The 20,458-nt window shown below is 36.1% G+C and overlaps 1 protein-coding gene across 4 annotated transcripts in view; it reads right to left on the bottom strand.

The window, feature by feature from the left end:
- Positions 1–4,835: 4,835 nt before the first annotated feature.
- LOC149083151 (uncharacterized) overlaps positions 4,836–20,458 on the bottom strand; it is a 105,780-nt gene continuing 90,157 nt past the window's right edge. Inside the window, exons 8-15 of one of the 4 annotated variants that reach the window (XM_089236304.1) lie at positions 19,323–19,424; positions 17,721–17,859; positions 12,925–13,074; positions 12,074–12,294; positions 11,332–11,853; positions 10,836–11,145; positions 9,056–9,116; positions 4,836–5,286 (exon numbers count right to left, since the gene is read on the bottom strand). In XM_089236304.1, coding sequence (XP_089092430.1) covers positions 5,175–5,286; positions 9,056–9,116; positions 10,836–11,145; positions 11,332–11,853; positions 12,074–12,294; positions 12,925–13,074; positions 17,721–17,859; positions 19,323–19,424 — 1,617 coding nt within the window. In that variant the 3' untranslated portion in view covers positions 4,836–5,174. Of the gene's footprint in view, positions 5,287–9,055; positions 9,117–10,835; positions 11,146–11,331; positions 11,854–12,073; positions 12,298–12,924; positions 13,075–17,720; positions 17,860–19,322; positions 19,425–20,458 lie in introns of all 4 variants that reach the window. The other 3 variants (XM_089236303.1, XM_089236301.1, XM_089236302.1) reach the window with 3 other exon arrangements.

Genomic DNA, 20,458 nt, shown 5'->3' with positions numbered 1-20,458 from the left:
TAAAGTCAAATCAGTAAGAAAACTTTTGTCCCGGATGACTATACATCCCCCTTTTTGGATCTGCCAGTAATTTTTTATTAGCGTGATTTTGATCTGAGTGCAGTAATGACAGGCAAATAAAACTGATGTTGGGTGATAATTGGTGGCTTTTTCACTTATTGGCAATGGCAAGCCCAATGATTTTTTTTTTCCAAAGGGGGAAAAAATCCCTACAGTTTTACTTTTGTTAATTTAAAATGCAAGATATACCGAAAAATGGGATGCTGTGTGAAGATGCTGATTTTTTTGGAAAGGAAAAATTCTTCTCCACCTCTACCAAGAACTGAACGCTCCAAGGAAAAAAAAATTGTTTATCTCCTTTGTAGCTTAGTGGTAAAAGCACTCATCTGGCATACGAGGACCCTGCGTTCGATTCCCGGTAGAGCCAGAGAGGAATTTTTCCTTTCCAAAAAAATCAGGATCTTCACACAACATCCCAGTTTTCTGTATATCTTGCATAAACAAGTGGAAAGCGATATCATGCCATAATTAAAAATACCTTCTTACCCCCACCGGTCAATCTATGATTTTCCTCATACTTTAACATGCAATTCCTCAACCTTGATTTCATGTTCAATGTTGATGGCCATCACCTGAGTTTTGTGTGTTCTGCCTACTTTGAACCACTTTCTTTCTTTACTACACAAAAGCCAATTTACGATTGGTTGAATAATAATACTATTATATAACTCTTTCACTATAAAGTACTTCTAGAGCAAGGGTTCTTAACCTTTTTTTAGTCATGACCCGAAATAAATAAAATGATCAACTTCACAGCTTATGGATCTGTTTGAGTTTTCAATATTAGTGAAACCATTGGCGTAATAAATGCATTTATAAAAGAACTGCAAGTGGCTCTGTATTTTTTTTTTAAATCCATCTTTTAAAAAATCCTTGTGACCCATAGATTAACTGACCTTGTTCTCGAGTAGGGGTGTACAATCTCCGGTTTGTGAGATAAATGCAGTCTGCAATATACGTATATGTAAAAAGAAGTAGGTATCCACAAAACAAGATAAGTACACCATTTTATGGCCCATGAAGCAGTAATCATCACACATATCTATTTCACCACACACCAACTCCAGCCACATCGCTGCACTGCCATTTACTGCTGTTAACGAGTTGGTTTGGAACTGATGAAGGCACTATCTATTGGTGGTCACTTCAAGCTTGTTAGGGAAAATATCTTATTATCTATATTCTTCCCTGGTTCAAACTTGGAACCTGACTGCAACCTTTAAGGTGGTAGGCAAGCATCTTACCGCCATGCCACTCGAGCACTATCTTACACATGTCGCCTGCAAGTTGAAAAGGTTCTGCACCCTGTTCTAGAGTATTAGAATGTTTTACCCCCTTTCAATCCCAGGTGGGTCATATTGTTCACCACATTTTTCTTGTGAATAGAGGAAAGACTAAGCAGCGACACGTTGTAAAGATGCTATCTAACGGTGGCTGCCTCAAGTTTACGATGGGAAGATTTCTGTAGGACCTCTTGGAGGTTTGAACCTTTGTTACATTTTATGTAAAAAGCATAACATTATGCAGACTCATACATTTTACCCCGAAAACTTCTTGAAGTATTTCCAGAGATTTCAAAAACGTTTTGTTGAATTTAAAACAAAATTTGATGCACGCTTGTTGCTTTGTTGAGGAATCCCAATTTCCTTTCATGACAAAACAATACAATACTATTTCAATTGAATGTTCGCCAACTGAGAACTAAGCAATGTAAAAAATACAATAAAAAGAACATTACTTTCAACCCATACAGTGGCAATCCCAAGATATCTTGGGTTCTTAAAACTCTACAAAAGACAATCCCTGAGTCTACATACTGTTGAAAGTTTTTCCCTTCTTTCTTTTTTTTTTTTTTTTTCCCCCTGACATACCCTCTCCCTGTCCTGTCAATCAACTGCAGTAGGTGGAGTCAGCTTTTGTTCGAAGTCTGATAACAGAAGGGGAAGAGAGAAGATATGTTTTTTTCTTTTCCCTTCGAGGTAGTATTATAGTGTAAAACACACAAATAACAGAAAACTATGTTTTTTTTCTCTTCTTCGTTTGTTTTATTATTATTATTTTGTGTTGGCAGGGGAAGCATTTATCAGCTCAAAATTGGGGGGATTAATTGGAATATTATTCTTGAAAATAGGTGACAATTTCTATACGGTTTAGTGATTTTCAATGTGGCAGTTATAATGCGGATCAGGAAAACTTACTTTAAAAACCACTTAACGAATCCCTCCATGTGACTGTAGTAATGAAACGAGCGAGAATGCAATGTCATTAGCCAAGTATACTGAAAATCTGTGTCTTTTTTTAGACATTTAATTTTTTTTTTGATTAATGTTGTTCCAAAAATGATAAAACGGGGGCAAATTCCTGGTATAGCAAAAAAACAAGGAAATCCTTCGTCTCTAGAGCTAAGGCATTGATTTTTATTCCTTTGGCACATGGTATTGCGATCCCCTCCCGACAACACTTATGCCTATCTAACATTTTATTTATGCACAACAACTTTCACAATCCATTTGTTTTCCATATGATACATTATTTATATATATAGTCACTGTACAGTAGTGATATACAAGGAAAAAAAATGAAGAAAACTTTAACAATGGAAGCCTTGTACGTATGCGAGATTGTCAAACCATACGTTTATAAAGATCATATAATGAAATATATATCGTGTGTAAATATGTAATATTGTATAGACATTCACACAAAATAGTATTTTGCAGTAAACAGATTCATAAATAATGTAAGGAGTGCTTTTAAGTGCAGACGCAAGGAAAAAAAAAACAAACCCCTACGGACAATTCTTTTGCTCCATTAAAGGAAACATGTTTAACTAGATGCTATCCCAGAACGGGTATCTTGAGTAATTCATGTTTTACATATCAAAAAGCAATTTTTCCTGATGATAACTGTATTTAAAACTGACATTCTAATTTATTATACTATGGATGCAACAGGTGAATCAAATATAAATGAGACTTTTCCTAACAGTAGAGGGCATTTTTAACTTCTAGCAATCTGGCAACAGTGAAAATTTGTCTTTTTTTTTTCTTTTTGTTTGGAAGAAATGTTTGCAGCTGATAGATCGTAGGGAGTACTGATGTGCATCTGCTGTATTTGCGAAAGTTTGACTGTATTATGGAAATTCAAATGAAAATATGGAAACCCATCCAAATTTTGCATAGATTGTGAGCATAGTTATATAAAGCAATGCTGAAGTCACAAATATGCAAATGGCACAAAATGACTCATGAAGGACGAGAAGTAGTAAAAATATTTGTGTCATTCTCATCAAATAAGAACCAACATTATGTTAAAGAATGTCCAGCACACATTTGTGATCTCATTCTTGATGACTTTTTTTTCAGTAAACAACTTGTGCTATATATATATATATACTACTTAACCTTTCTTTCTTTCAAACCAAGCACAAATCTGGTCTATCACCATGGCCACTTTACTACCGACTGAGTTGTGCTGGAAGTGTGAGTACCTATCAGTCTGAGTGCATAGATAGTGTTGAGTGTGAATTTTTAGTGCTGCCATCTATATTAGAAATTCTGAGCGAAGTGTGATGTCTGAATATCCATACCTGTTACCCCCCGTGGCAAGATTTTTCAACAGGTAGAACGGCTCACATTCGCGTCTCAAAGTTGGGGGGAAGAGAACCACAGAAAATGAACTTCAGCCGACTACCACTGTGGCGACGGTGGGGTTTGAACTGGGGACCTTGTGATGTGAGTCCGTCACTATGACCACTCCACCACCACAGCAGCACTACTACTACTACTTATAATTGTAAATGCATCTCATAAACATTCCTCTGGAGAATTTATAACAAATTGATATGCGCAGGAACATGTTATGTGTGTGTGTATATATATATATATATATATATATGCATGGCCTTAACGTATTTGCTATGTGTTGCCAGAGTTAAGAGTGTTTCATATTCTACAAGTGCTGCTGCTATCTGTCTTCCATATGTAGAAGTGAAAACGTAAAAGCTATAGAATTTTCGTGTTATTCAAGTATCGTGGTAAAGGGCTGACTGCTTCCCTTGCGGATGGACTTTTTAAATGGGACATTGACTTGGTATTCATGCTTCAAAGTTGAAAAACAACCACTGTGCCACCACAAGAGGTTTGAATCTGGCTACTGCGAACTGTTGAAAAAATATCTCCATCCACAATATGGGCCACTACACAGGGGCATAACTAGATGGCTTGGTCAGCCGGAAAAGCACACATTTTTGGAATCCTTTTGCATTTTTAAATGGTGAATTGTGTGCCTCCAGATCACTAGACCCGCCTGCTCATACAGAAAAATGCAAGACCACATACTGTTGCAGCAATGAAAGCAACTTAATGTAAACTGCAATAGAATGCATCAGAATATTGTCCTTCAACTTCAAACTTATCATCTCATGACTACCATTTGTTTTGCTTGCTTAAGGGAGTATTACACGAGCTGACCAGCTCTTAATGACTGCAGGAGGATAAAAAAATTACGCAAATATGCTAGATAACATTCATGAATGCCAATGTCATTTATGCCCAAATTTTAGCAATACCAAGTTTTTGTTATTAATTTCTTATCAAGTTGTAGTAGACAGGTACAGCTTAACGAAAAATCTCTACCCATGTTGGAAACTACTTTTGGAACACCACCTCGACCATGTTTCTTTGGTCAACAGAGCTTATTTTTTGCCCTTTCAACTTGGTTTTGGCACCCTTCCTAGAGCGGATCTCAATTATATTTGATCTCCCCTTGCACTATTGAAAAAAAAAAGACACATTCGTTGTAATATAAAAGTGTATGACTTGAATTCTTGTAGAATGACTAGGAATATTTCTTTGTTAATTCATCTGAGACATTGATTAAAAAAAGCTTGAGAATTGTCCGTAAAATGTCATTCCTTACGCTGCGTATGATGTTGCATAGCTTCAAGCAACACAATGCCTCCAACTAACCTAAATTGTGCGAAAACCTGTGTGTTTGTGTGTGTGAGTCGAGTGCTGTATTTTTTTTTTCTTGCATCACGCTAGATTGCACCAGGCAATCGTAACAAGTATGGTATGTATTTTTTTATATCAGACAATCTATCAAACATGACCTCATTTTTGGGCTTGTTCTTCATCCAACATGGCATCTAGTTGGTCTGACAGATTTGCTAACATATGTTCGATATCATCTATTACATCACCCGGAGACATCATTTCGGATGTGCTATCAGAATAAGAAAAAAAGGAATTATGCACTGAGATCAAAAAACATTTTTAAAAAACATCCTAAAAGAAAAAAATTGAATTTGCATACAACTTCAATTAATTGTAAAAATGTCCGTTCTTTCTAACTGAACAAAAAATCTGCGTGAAACCTCACTGATTTCTGGCAAAAATATAACAACTATTTGTCATTATTTTCTGTCCACAGCTCTAAAAAGTTTTCTAATATACAGTAAAATTCAAATTCTTGGTATTTAAGCTATTCAAATAATTTCGGTATTTGTATGGCGATCATTAGTGGTTTATAAAAAATTGGAGGGTGATAGTACCCCCATCAGAACAAACAATATTTAACAATGAAACATATGGTCGCAATCCGCTTATAGTGTCAGAAAAGCATAAAATAAATGGTCCACATTGAAGTTTCAGATTTCAACAAAAAGTCCACATTTCAACAGTGAAAAAAAAAGATATAATGAAACCATAAGCAGCACAATTTCATGCAGATTAGCAAAAGACACAAAGGAGATGCTTAAAGTGGCGTCCAATAGTTGCACAATTCACATCAGTGAATGAAAGACTACTACTAAACCACACATGCACCTCGTCCACATTCCTCTGCGGAACTTCTAATGAATTGGTACTTGCTGGAATGCACATGTTGCAACCTGACGTGAAGTTTGTTTCTGTGCAATGCTTGATATGTGTAGTGCCACCACCTGCCATCAGTTTTTCTAACTATGAGTGAAATTTAATGATTGAATAATTGGGGCGTTGTAGGCCTGTTGCTCTCTGCGGGGAGACCAGCCTGCATTTGTGCCTCGAAGTTGGGAACCACAAAAAAACAACTTCAGCTGACCACCACTGTGATGACAGTGGGGTTTGAATACTGGGTCCGTGCGATGCAAGTCTGTCACTAGGACCACTTGACTACCATAGCGGTGTAAATGAAAGACTGGTGCACCCTAGACTCCTGGTAAAAGTACAGTGATACCTTGGCTAACAAAGATGGAATCACATTCATTATCCAAAACATGATTTTCCATAGGTTTCCATGTAAAATCAGTAAATTCAGAGGTTCTCAAACTTTTTTCACCAATGGCACCCTTTTCCATAATCAACGCTTATCCATGGTTTCCCAAAATAGTCTAACAAAGAATTGGATCTAAGAACCCTTGTCTAGACTGTCATTTCGTGGCACTCCTGACAAAGGTTGGTGGTGCACAGTTTGAGAACCCCTGGATTTTAATTTGTTCCGCACATGGCCCAAAATTTAAAGATAAGTTTTTATAACACAAAGAAGCTGTGACAGACAGACAGACTGACACAGACACTGTGACAAAGACTAAAACTGAAATGAACAGCTTCACAATCAAATGAATGAGAATTTACAGAAAGATAAGAGAATCTGAAGGTCTTTTCACACACTATGTATGCGATGCAGTCCGGTTCATGAGCTATAGTGAAAAAAAAAAAATTCTGTAAGTTGGAGTGCTATATGATATAATCAGCTCATTTCTCTTGTAGATGGAAAAGATAAGCAACTAGAATGTCCACACCGTTTAAGTCTTACCGAATACACTGAAAAATCACATCACCATCATTCAATCATTCTGAGGTTTTAATGCATTTTTCCTTAGCTTAGCCATTCATTTCACATGAAATGGCTCAAAAACCCTTTTGAAATAGAAAGAGAAGTAGATCTTGAAAGGAATTCTGAGATGGAAATAAATACATCTGGATCAAGTGACAGTTGCTCATTGGATTCATTTTATTAAAAATGTATATCATGACGTGTGATGGCACAAAAATTTTGCTCACAATGCAGCTGTTTTAGGAGAGCCAAAGCATCCATATCAACCATGTTCATTAGCCGAGGCAGAAAATCATAAAAAAAAAAATATTTGTTAGCCCAAAAATTCGTAAGCCAAGGTATCACTGTAAATGTCAAATTTGTGGAAGAAAACTGTGGATTGCGACTATAGATTCCATTATAAATATTGTTAATCTTGATGGGTACCATCACACTGTCATTTTTTTCTAAACAGTTTATGAACACCATGTATTCATTTACCAGGTGTACAAGCATGAAATGCGGATTTCAGAAAACAGATGGTGCACCAATGCAGTTTGTGCTATAAAGATTTGACACTGCGCCATCTTGTTGTGTCATCAACAAGTGTCAGATGCGCATGAGTGATAAATTGGAAAAGTGGGTGCATAGTGTTGTATTGTTGTGTTCAATATGTCGAAAGTTATACTGAACAAAGAGCATTCGCAGACAGCATTAATTTTTTTGTTTTCATTTGAAGAAAACTGCTGCTGAACCATACCGATTACTTCGAGAAGCTTATGGTGAACATGATCCATCGCAAGATACGTGTGAATGATGGTTTCAGTGTTTCAAAAGTGGCGACTTCGATGTTGCAGACAAGGAACATGGAAAACCGCCAAAAAAAAGAAGATGCGGAATTGGAAGCATTGTTGGACGAAGATGATACTACACAGACACAAAAACAACTCGCAGAGCAATTGGGCGTTAGTCAACAAGCTGTTTCCAATCGCAATGCCCCATAACAATGTGAAATGCTCCTTGACAATGGTCAATGTTCCATCACATACGGCAAAAACAGTTCGCGGCACGTTGGAAGCACTCAGCTGGAAGTTCTACCCTATGTGGCTTACTCACCAGACTTGGCTCCTTCCGATTACCACTTGTTTGCATTGATGGGTCACGCACTATCTGAGCAGCGCTTTGGTTCGTATGAAGATGTGAAAAAATAGCTCGATGAATAGTTCGCAGCAAAAGGGGACGATTTTTACTGCCGTGGTATTCACAAATTTCAGGAAAGATGGGGGAAATGTATAACAAGCAATAGAACATACTTTGAATAAAGCACTTTTTATCATTCTTCCGAATTTAACGTGTTTTTAAAAAAAAAAAAAAATCCGCATTTCATACTTGTACACCTGATAAGTAGGTTAATTCTTTAAATATTTACTGTATACTCATGTATAAGCCAAGAAATTTAAAAAAAAATTCATTCTTATATTGAGAGAATTACTCACGGGTCATTTTTTAAGAAGAAAAAAATTCAGCCACAGATTTACCAACACGTTCTATAGCGGGGAGGGGGGGGGGAGCAGTGAGGCTTACAAAGTAGATTCCATCTGGCAATGAAAGCAGGGTCATCTCAGCTGCATCATCTACCACCCCTCAAGCCGAGCAATGCATCAAGGCTTCAAGTTGGACCCAATCGCTATGCAAGGTCATATAAGCCCCCAGGCATAGATGAACCCATTCTGGTAGAATTCCCAGTGCAAAAGATGTTCCTAAAAAGAGTATCAATCCACAAAATGTGATAAGTACATATTCACTGGCTGCTGTATGGTATTCAACAATCATATCTGGCCAGCAGACTGAAGAGGTTGTGCAACCCCCCCCCCCCCGCTTAATGACCCATGCGGTTGCCATTGATACAATAGAAAAACATATTATTGCTGTCTTGTAAATGTCTGCCAAAAAAAAATATGGGAAAAATAAAACTTGAAGTTTTGGTTGTTTTTGATTGTAATTTCCCTAGTCTGGAGTTGACTACATGGGATTTTTAAATTTCCAGCTAATTTGGTGGTTATTAAGTGGGGGAGGGGGGGGGTCAGCTTATACACGAGTGTGATGAGTATATAAGGTATTTAAAAATTTTCATTGCATTATTAAAAAAAACACTTTGAGACAAAGAATACGCATGCAGAATGTTAAAAACACTTACGGATCATAGTCATGTTCTGGGCTACCAGTCGATGGACCTGCAATCCTCTCTTTTGACAAACCTGAAATAACAGAATGGGATATCGTCATTACATGTGAAATTTCTATAATACAGTAGAACCGCTATTATTATCTGATCCTGATTTGTCCAGAACTCTCGGTTACTGGACGTTGGTTTCCTCTGTGATAATTTTTCCCTTAAGTGATTTAGAAAATTTATTTTTGAAATCGAAGATTCTCCTGCCGATAAGAATGAAGACACTGATGGCAGGGTCGTAACTAAGATTTTTGCTGTCCCCCACAACTTTAAAATTCAATAATTTTATAATGGTTTCTTTGTTCCCAAAAGTTTTTAGGAACAGCCTTTCACCTAAAACTGCCGCCCGGGCAGGGTTTAAGCTGGATAAAAAATTCCTTTCGCAAAAAAGTGAAAATGCGGGGGAAAAGCTTTAGCAAAATGCTACAATGCTAATGTAATGATTGATGGTTGGATATCTACTCGTTTCGCACCTCCTGTATGCATTTTTGCGAAAGTGGCTACTACTTCTTTCACATTCTACGATTTTCTTTCGCATTTTGCAAAAAATGCGACCGTAGCTTGAACCCTGCGCCCAGGGCAGTTGCCTTTGATGAACTGCTTTGTTAAAAGCAGTAAAATCGTGATTTATCAAAAAAAAATGCCACAAAGCAAATGATGACCGAATAGTTTACATGAAGTCCAACATGTACCAATGATACCAATAATTCGTGTTAGAAGTTCCACAAAGGAATATGGACGAGGTGCATGACTGGTTTAGTAGTAGTCAATCACGCTTATAATCCAAATTAGAATTTTAATCTTTTTTATTATGGTTTTTTGAGAAATATCAGCAGGGTACACTTTATATAGTGTCCATAAAAAGTTTGAAATTTCACTTACAGATGGCGCTGCAATACAAAAAAACTTTGTGTAACACATAAAATGTGACACAAACAGGGCTTAATTAATGCTTATTACCATTCGCATTCCATAAAACTACCACATATCAATGAGACCTATTTTAGCTCAGGATACATCTGAACGAGTGAAAGGTGCTCATATTTAAGTGTGGTAGTTTTATGCAACATAAATCTTAAGATTAATTATGTACTATTTGTGTCACACTTTGAGTCGTGTAATGTTTTTTGTGACACTGCGCCATCGGTGAGTGAAATTTGAATGTTTTTAATTTTATAAAAAAAAAGACTAGGCCATGATAAGTTTTTTGTGCAAACTGCGCCTTCTTCATGTCAATTGGTTTATTTTTTATTAATTTTTAAAATGTGTCTAGGACTTCTCGCCCACCCCATATTACAAAATTATTATTACAGAATTTGCTTTAAAACTGTAATATATATATGTATATATATATTGCATTGAAAAATCCAGTGATAACACATTAGAAAAAAAACCAAAATGTTGTAAGAAACACAAATATTTAAAAATAATGCAGCTGTAAATTATAAATCGCAATCAGTCAAACTGCCAATTATAATTTTTTGCAATGTTAGCGTCTGAAAACAAATTGCAAAGTTGCTGTTGAGCTCGCTCTTGGAATCATGGCTGATTTACGGTACAGGACTGAAGTTCAGTACGTGCAAAAGGTCTTAGCACACCCATAGCTCCCAAAGAAAACATATCAATTATACTAAATGTCAAACTTTATTTGGATTGGTGTGAAACCTATATGTCAATATGAAAATAATTTGAAGAAGTGTTTTTTGAGAATAATTTACTGGTTTTTTCAAATCAAATAACTTACTCCTATAAGATATTTCAGAAGCTAAAGCCATTTGAGCCCTCGAAGGTTTTTGCCTAACAGTTCCAGCTGCTTCATTTGCAAAATGAAGAGAAGCTCCAGCATCTGCCCCAGATGACGATTCCCCAGAATCTTTCCGCTTTTGCCGGAATAAAGGATTATTGAATAACTCATCACCAGACTTTGTTGAGGAATCCGATCCCGAAGGCTTGCTAATGACTCTTTCGGCATCAGTGGCTAATAGTAAGGGCGATGGTGGGGGAGGAAACTCTTCAGATGTTTCTATCAAACTTGCATCATTTTTTTTCAAATCCTGAAATTATAGTGAAAGTAAAAATTCAGAGAATGAAATTCATAACAAATTTAAATGCACATGTGTTTGGACACAGGAGAGCATCTTTCAAAAAAAATTTTTTTAAGTTTGGGTTGTGTGAGGGCAGCAGTCCCAATTAAATGATGATTCAAGTTATCATGATAATTATATGCAATAAGCACCTACCAAAATTGGCTTTGTCTTTGTTGCTATGCTATGAGATTCCTCTCGCTTCTCATTTCGTTCAGCTTTAGTAGAATTGCTTCTTTTTGGTGGTGGGGGAGGGGGTGGCCTTCGCAATGTGCTTGCACGGGGCACCGTTGAAGGTCCATGACGGGGAGAGCCATCGAGACTACTCCAACCATCCAATGTCCTATTTTGAGAGATGAGAGACTTGAATTCTTTGTCTGGGATATCCATTATGATTTCCGCTATTTCTTCCCTAGTTTTGGCCTGGATCTTGGCAACTGGTCTGTATTTCACTAAGCCTTTCGGACGGTTCAACGTTGCAGTGCCTTCACACTCGTAACTGTAGTCCATGTCAAGGTCAGTTGTTTTCCAGTCTTTGGTAGTCTGCGGTTTTAACTTTTCCACAGCAACATTTGCCACAACAGCAGGAGCTACAAGCGATGGTTGCACTGGGATAGTTGGTGCTACTGCTTCCATATGGAGGCTCTCTAACGATCTCACTCGAGATGGCGATACAACCTGAAACATGGTAAGAGATTAATGCATAAACAACATAGTTTTGTTTACAATAAAAATTTTCCAAACATGCTTTATCAAACACAAAGAAACTTTTTATGTTTAACAGCGGGGAGAAATGACATTTGTAAAAAAGAGAAGGGGGGGGGGAAAACAAAGATTTTCTCACCCAACTAATTACACACAAAATTAAATTAGTGTTTGATTTTATAACAAATCTCACCGTGTTTATGGTGCCATTGTGGTGCACCTGGACATTTCTGATGGTACCAGCAGAAATTTGCTGTTCCGAAGAGGGAGGCTCTGGAAACACACTATCTTCACGTACAGGCGATTGTTGAAAAGTTTTCATCTCTGGGATGGAGTCTGTGGACGGTGAGCTCTTTGGCCGGTGCATTGCAATAGCTATTTCCTGAGCTGGATATGGGTATGGCTGAATATTTCCTGCTGATGTAATTTGAAATATCTCGCATGAGAAATGCAATATTTCCAGCATTAAAACACTGCAACAGTGTATCGGTAGAAAATTGCCTGAAGCAATATAGTAAGTATAAACATATATGCATAACATGCATCAACTTGAACTGTGTCTAAAAAACAAACAAAAAAACATGTACTACATGAATCATGAATAATCATTTTAATATAAAACGGTTTAGGAAAGGAAAGTTGGGGAAAAACAGCATTAAATGTGAGTACCGGTATTTAATGCTGTTTTTTTCCCAACTTTTGTCCGTTTTTTTGAATTTGAATATCTTAGCGAGTATTGCATTTAGAAATGTGGAATTAGTTTTGTTGGCATCAGAAAAGTATACTTTCTAATTAGAAGTTAGAGGACAGGATGGACGCGAAAAAAATTTAAATTTTGTAAATATTTTATAAATAATTTTTTTTTATCTGAACAGCATTTAAGATGATAGGTGACGTCATTTGAAACATTTTTTCTAATTGAAAGTTTTATCTAAAACCAACGGTTCAGGAAATAGCTATTGGACAACCTGTATAATTTAACAACAATAAAATTGGATGATGGATATTTTGTTTAAAAATTGAAAGCTTGTAAAACACACTCACCCAGATTTGTGGGCCTCGAGTAATTTGTAGGATCTCCAGATGTTAGCTCAGTATATTGCGCCACTTTCGATTGAGGAATTAGATTTGGCCTTCTTCCTTGGTTTATATCTTCAATTCTTTTAATGGCTAGCAATACCTTCTTTTGATGTCCTATTATAATTATGAAGGAAAAGAAAAAAAAAAAAATAAATAAAAATAAATAAATATATATATATATATATATATATATATATATATTTTTAACATATGTTAACACACACCAAGGGCGTAGCGAGGGGGGGGACTTGGAGGGTCTGGGTCCCCCCCCAAATGTGAGAAAATGACCGAAAAAAGGGAAAAAGATGGCCAAATTAATTGTTCTATCACTTTGGCCCCCCGAAATGAAAGTGGTCCCCCCCCCCCAGAATGAAATTTCTGGCTACGCACACTATATTTCAATTCAAAAAATACTACACCTAAAATTATTACTGCCAGTGACAACTCGAAGAAAAAAATTATACAAGTAAAATTTACTAGGAAGAAAGTGTTTAATTATTAATTCATGATTTTTTTCTGCATAGTAAATCAGGGGTCGACCAACTTTGAGAGATGATGTAGCGAACCTAAGCTACAATGTCAATGACCCCTGCCATTTGTGAGAGAGAGAGGAAAAAAATAAAATTTGAGTTACCACAAAAAATTTAAAAAATGCAGTGTCAAAGTAATAGAGACAAATGTATGTAAAACTTTGATTTTCGATGGACATTAGAAGAGACCACGCTTTTTTGTCACACGGGTAAGTTGTCACATGCTAAATTTCTCTGAGCATAGATGATGCCCATTGTCCATAACGGTGCAGTTTGTACATCTTGTTAAGGGATTCTTCCTGATATTCATCTGCTTCGGACATTTTTGTAAATTTTTGAAAGATTTTTCTGAATTTTAACTGGATTAGTAATTTTTTGTTGTCTCGGTTTATGTTTTATTTCGATGGCATGCCTTTATTAATTGATTTTATTGAGTATGTATACTATATAAAGTAATGAATAAGCTATTTTTTTGCTTAGTTGCAAACTTCCTAGTTGACAAAAAAAAATTTTTTTTTGGATTAAATTTTTTAGACAGGTGGATCTGGGGCTAGACTAATCTAGACAAAACGGGGTTAGTTGTCTCATGTGACTACTTACCCCTAAGGGAATTACAATGTGTTAATTTGGCTTCACTTTGTTGATTTATTTCACTACGTATGAAAAATGAAAGTATAATACTACAGTCGCCCCCCCCCCATGTTCGCGGGGGTTACGTGCCGGGGGTGACCGCGAATAACCGAAACCATATAGGTTTTTTGTATATCTCGTTCATTGAACATCACAAGTAAGAGCAGGGTGAATGCAGAGGTGGTATTTGGGGTGGTAGATGGGAATGTAAAAGAGGATGCAGCGATTGTTGGCGATGTCTTCTGATAGAACATTGTGATTTCTGTTTGCCGTTTTTTCTGGTGGAGTATGTTGACAAGACTTCCTCTATCAATTTTTCTACATGTGAAGAACGTAAAATGGAGGGATCTGTCATGAAAATAATCTATTGCTGATATGAGCTGGTGAAGCCCTTCCGCTATGCTACTTGTGGTGAACTTGTCTTCTTCTTCTTTATCTTGATCTTCATCTGGTACCGCTACAGTTTCAGAACCAGCCAGCTGCATTAATTCGTACTCGGTCAGTCTAGTATCAAAAAAACTTTGAATAGTATGTATTCACTCTCAAGGTAGCTCCTGACTTCCGGAACGAAACACCGTTTAAACCAATCCAGGAAAAGTTTTTTCATAGTTCAAGCCTTTTTATTGTTCGTTCAAAATACTGGGAGCTTTGACTTATCCTTCCCTTTAATGCTCACGGATTTGCAGATTTGAAAATGATAGGGGCTTTATCATGTACCCATACACATTTTTTGTACAAAACAACATAGTAAGTCTATCTCTACTTGCCTTAAAACCAGGAGCTTGTTTTTCTTCTCTTGCTTAACTTCTTTGTGGCATTTTCTTCCAAAATAGTGCAGGTTCGTTAGTGTTAAACACTTACTGGTGTGCATAACCCTTCTCTTCAATAATTTTCTACAAAGTCTTTGAAAGTTTTCTAGCTGCCTTCTGGTCGGTAGATTCTTGATCGCCAATGATTTTTACATGCATGATCCGTTTCTTAACCTATGAACCATCCGTTTCTTAACCAGGCCATGAATCGTTTCTTAAACCTATGAAACAACCTTTACTTGCATAAAATTCTGATGGAATAGACGTTTCACCAGCCTTTTCATTATGTAAGAGTAAAATTTTTCGCCTTTTCTGTTATAATATTACAATCAATTGGAATACCTTTTTGTATCAGTCTTGTATCCACACAAAAACCACATTTTCTGCACGTTCTGAAACACGTGGATCCCATAGACACTGCAAAGTTTTGACTGCCATGGGTGCAGCTACAGCCACGGCTGAACAAATTTCAGATTTCTTTTTCTTGATATATCTCATCGTAGATTCATTAATTCTGCAATGGTGGACCACAGCAGGTATTGCCTTACTTTTGCCAAACATAGTTTTTGTTAATATATCCAATTTTTCTTGTCAATTTTTTACTTTTAATTGTCTTTTCAAAGCATTATCAGTAGCACTAGAAGAATCAGCCATCCTAAACAAGCACAACTTAAATTTTGTAAACAAAACATGTGAATGACGATTGCTGAGTGCTGTCAAAAAAAAATTTCCAATAAAGGAAAAAAAAACCCGCGAATATATATACAGGGGGCCGACTGTATATTATAGTGAATTCATCAATATATGTCGTCAGTGTTTATTCCAGGAGTGAGTCTGGGGGCACAGGGCCTCCAGCTCTTTTTTTTTTTTGGATTCTCCTTGAATTTATTTATAAAATGTTGCGATGTGTATTGATAAAAATTCTCAATAATTTGGAGGATTTTATTTCACTCTGTGTGGTATGGGACCCATTGCAACCCCCCCACCAGTTTTTGTTAAGATGTCACTGTGCACAAGTAGCAACGCTCAGCACAATAGCAAAAATCACTGTTCAAAAGTGGCCATAAGTAAAAAATTCAAACAAATTGCAATATAATTGCATTGCAACATTCATAATTTTTGAGTGTAACAAGCAAGAGAAGTGGGATATATAAAAAATATCTATATAAATCTAAGTGATCGATTATTTCAGCTTTTTTTTCCATTTTGATGGTCAGGTTGACAATAAAATAGAGTTGAAGAAGAGAATTCATAATAAATTTTATAAAGCTTATTTAGTTCTACTAATTTCAATGTTTTATAATGAGTACCTAATTAATGTTGTGTGACAATGTACTCCATGGTCTGTGACAACTTGCCCCATATATGGGGTTGCTTCGCCAAGAAATTTAACACTCGACAAGAAATTTAAAAAAATTTACATTTCATAAAAAGAGTGATTTTTTTGTATCCAGAAAAAACTCTCATACACACTAAATGTTCAAACTTGACGTAGATATATCAAACATTTGAACTGGTTTGAATTACATACCCAAAATTAATTGAAATGCAAAAAAATGTGCAACTATCCCTGGTCTCCCCACTACTTCAGCACAGTTTATAAAAGACCCAATAACTTTAACTTTTCTTGTAAGGAGGCCTTGAAAGTATAGGGTCTTAAAGCTAATGGACTTTTTCATAAATTTTCCAGGGAAATTAATAGATTGGAATTAGAGTCAGTTATATTCACAAAGTCTTACTAAAGAATAGTGATTTTATCAAAAAGGAAAAACTACATGGTCAAGAAAAGCTACAGAAAGATATGACCACGTTTGTGTTTATTGCAAAAACTATCACTATGTAAAGAGTTTTGTGGCATATCAATTGTAATATCTTCAAAGTACACAATTTTTCAAAGTATTGTAGAAAGCAGTAACACTGTGAATCGAATGAAAAACTTCTCTATATCAAAGTAGATACCCCCTTTATTCTGCAGGGCCATATTAAGAGAATTATAGGCACCCCATGGGCCATGTGATTGTTCTGAGGCTCTACCTGGAAAATTCTCAAAAAATTCAACTACTTCTCATTTTTTTGAGTCCCCGAGCCATACGTTAACATGGCATTGCTATTTTGTCTACTAGAGGTATTGCAAAGTTCGCCTCAAATTATGCTACTTATTTGAATCATCTAAGATTCAGACAGCATAGCTTTTTTCATGAGAAAAAATATTAGGTTGTTTGTGATGCACGTGAAATTTTGGGAATAAAGCATTTTGCAACACACAATCTTACTGCTTTCTAGAATACTTCAAAGAGATGTATCTTTTAAGACATTACAATTGATATGCCGAAAAACTTCTATTAATTTTCCCAGAAAATTGTGACACAGTTCATCCATTCACTTCAAGATGCCATACTTCTAAGGCCTCCTTATGAAAAAAGAATATTGCATATATAACATTTTTACAACTAAATGAAGAGTGAAAGCTATCTTCTTTTATACACGGTGTCGATGCAATCAAACTTTATGCATATTTATCAAGCTTCTTTGGGAAATTGATATTTCATGCATTTTCTCTATAGTTTTGAGGCGATGTTTCTCTTTTTAATTTTTTGTTATAGCTCAAATTTGAATTTTGTTATTCAAGTCAAAATTATTGCAAAGGCATATTAGTTAAAGGCACCAAAGACGCTGTTTTATAATTGTGTGTAAAAACTTTTTTGGATGTTGCTTTCTCACATAATTTATTATTATTTTTTTAAAACACGTTCTCAATACTTTTTATACATGCTATATGCATTGAACTTACCCAATTTTTGAATTCCAATATCTTCCAAATCTTCCCACGTAAGATCAGTAACTTTATCTACAGAATCGTAACCCTGCTGACATAGTGTCATATAATACTCTTCAAGCCTTAAGAGCTGAAGCCATTCTAGTAATGTGTCCTGAATAAAATACATAAAAAAATACTATTAATAGAGTAGATAATGTGAGATGCACTTTCTCACATTAAGGCAACGCAAATGGACAATACATTTTTATCAACATATTTATTTTATAAAAACTATTTGTTTCTGAAATCAATCTTGCAAAGAGTATGTTCAATGCAAATGAACGTCTCATTTATGAAGAATAAGGAACATTTCTGACTGATCCAGTAGTGTTACTTTACCATTATCATTGTATGAACACATTCAGGAGAAAAATGATCCTATAATAGATATAAATTTTCAATTTATATCTATTACAGGATCAGTTACTGATCCTGTTAAATTATATGGGTGATGATTTTTTTTATTAAATATTTTAATTTCCACCAACACCAATTTTGCCAAAGGGGTGATGCTAAATTCTATTTGCCAAGCTAATGTAATAGTGAAATGGTTCTCAAAGCATAGGTCTTGACTCCAACATTGAACATATACACTGAAGAGCCAAAACAACTGGTACCTAATATCGTGTAGGGCCCCCGCGAGCCCGCAGAAGTGCCACAACATGACGTGGCATGGACTCGACTAATGTCTGAAGTAGTGCTGGAGGTAATTGACACCATGAATCCTGCAGGGCTGTCCATAAATCAGTAGGAGTAAGAGGGTGGAGATCTCTTCTGAACAGCACATTGCAAAGCATCCCCGATATGTTCAATAATATTCATGTCTGGGGATTTTGGTGGCCAGCGGAAGTGTCTAAAGTCAGAAGAGCGTTCCTGTCGTGCAGTCATCAAGGGTACACGAGTGGGCCTTCGGCTCCGAAAGCCCATTATGTTTCGTTGAATGGTTTGCACGCTGACACTTGTTGATGGCCCAGCATTGAAATCTGCAGCAATTTGCGGAAGGGTTGCACGTCTGTCACGTTTAATGATTCTCGTCAGTCGTCGTTGGTCCCATTCTTGCATGATCTTTTTCCGGCCGCAGCGATGTCGTAGATTTAATTTACACTCGTGAAATGGCCGTACGTGAAAATCCAAATTTCATCGCTACCTCGGAGATGCTATGTCCTATCTCTCGTGCGCTGACTATAACACCACGTTCAAACTCACTTAAATCTTGATAACCTGCCATTGTAGCAGCAGTAACCGATCTAACAACTATGCCAGACACTTGTTGTGTTATATAGGCGTTGCAGACCGCAGCGCCATACTCTGATTGGTTCCATATCTCTTTATTTGCATACGCATGCCTGTACCAGTTTTTTTGGCTCTTCGGTTTATATGTTACCATTAAAGTGTATATACAACTTGTAATACTCATTTATTTCATATATACACTTTAACAATAACATATACATTGCCATTCCAAAAATTTGCTGCTTCAAATATTACCGTTCTGTGCAGCTGCACATGCCCAAAATGCTGCCCTACATATGGTAATTCAAATAATATCAAGTCTTTCACGACCACAATACTTACAGGTTTATATTCTGGAATCCCATCAGAAATGTTAAGTTTTGCTATTTCTGCCTTTAATTTTCTTCTGTGGTTAGGTTTTGTTATACCGACTGCGGTTAAGTCCTGAGAAAAATGGAGAGAAAAGAACAAATATTATTGCTTTCATTTACATTTTCCAATACTGAGCAGTTACGTAGAGATTATAATACAGAAATAATCATTATAGAAAGAATAGTAAGGGAGACTGCTATACCCCCCCCCTTAGAACAAATGTACCTACGGACATTTCATTTTAAAATTAAAAAAAAAGGGATTGTAGGGTAATGGTTCCCAGAGGATGTAAACCAGTGATGAGCATGTGCTCACAGGACGCTGACTCATGGACGACTCAAGGTAAGTAAATGATATTTTTACTCTTTTTTGTAAGTCAGAGTAAAAACAAATGCATCTCATATTTGTTTTTTTTTCTTTCTCTCTAATTTTCTTATGATTATTTGTCATATTTGCAGTTTATTAACAAGGGTTTGATAATTTATTTTTGATTTCAAAGTCACTGAAATCTTAACCTACCTGTTGCTATCTCCCTTTAGAAAACAAAATGGCTTACGTTGTACCTTTGGACAACAAAAAACAAGCCATTGAATGAGCCTTTTTTATGGGTGAAATAACTAAAACCGCTACAAAGAGTCGCTCAAAAGACAAGAATGTAGCAAAAATATAACACTCAGTGAACAAAAAGGTTCTCCTTAGTTCTTCCGATGACTGATGAAGTAATTTTGTCATTGGATCCCCAGGTAACGATTCATTACGAATGGACAAGGAAACGAAGGAAGAAAGCATGGAAAAACAGTTTGTAGCAGTATAAAATAGTATAGTATAGTATAAAAAACTGCAGTTTGTACATTAGCTTTTTATACAGCAAAACCTGTATGAGACGGAACATCAAGGGACTGAAATAATATTCCGTTTTAGACAGATTTCAGTTTTATAAAGGTGCAAATCAAAGCACTAATCATTGAATAAACTATAATTTGATTCCGTTTAAGACAGGTTTCACTGTATTATGCCCGCAGGAAAATCAGAGTGTAATTTACCCCTTAGGACATTAATTAGGTACATCAGGTTGTTATACCCACGGACAAATTTTTTTTTCCCCC

This window comes from Pholcus phalangioides, unplaced genomic scaffold (assembly GCF_987345545.1).
Source record: "Pholcus phalangioides strain wild (caught in Gottingen) unplaced genomic scaffold, Ppha-v1.0 ptg000009l_1, whole genome shotgun sequence".
NCBI lineage: Eukaryota > Metazoa > Arthropoda > Arachnida > Araneae > Pholcidae > Pholcus > Pholcus phalangioides.
This window is presented reverse-complemented; position numbering and strand designations above follow the sequence as displayed.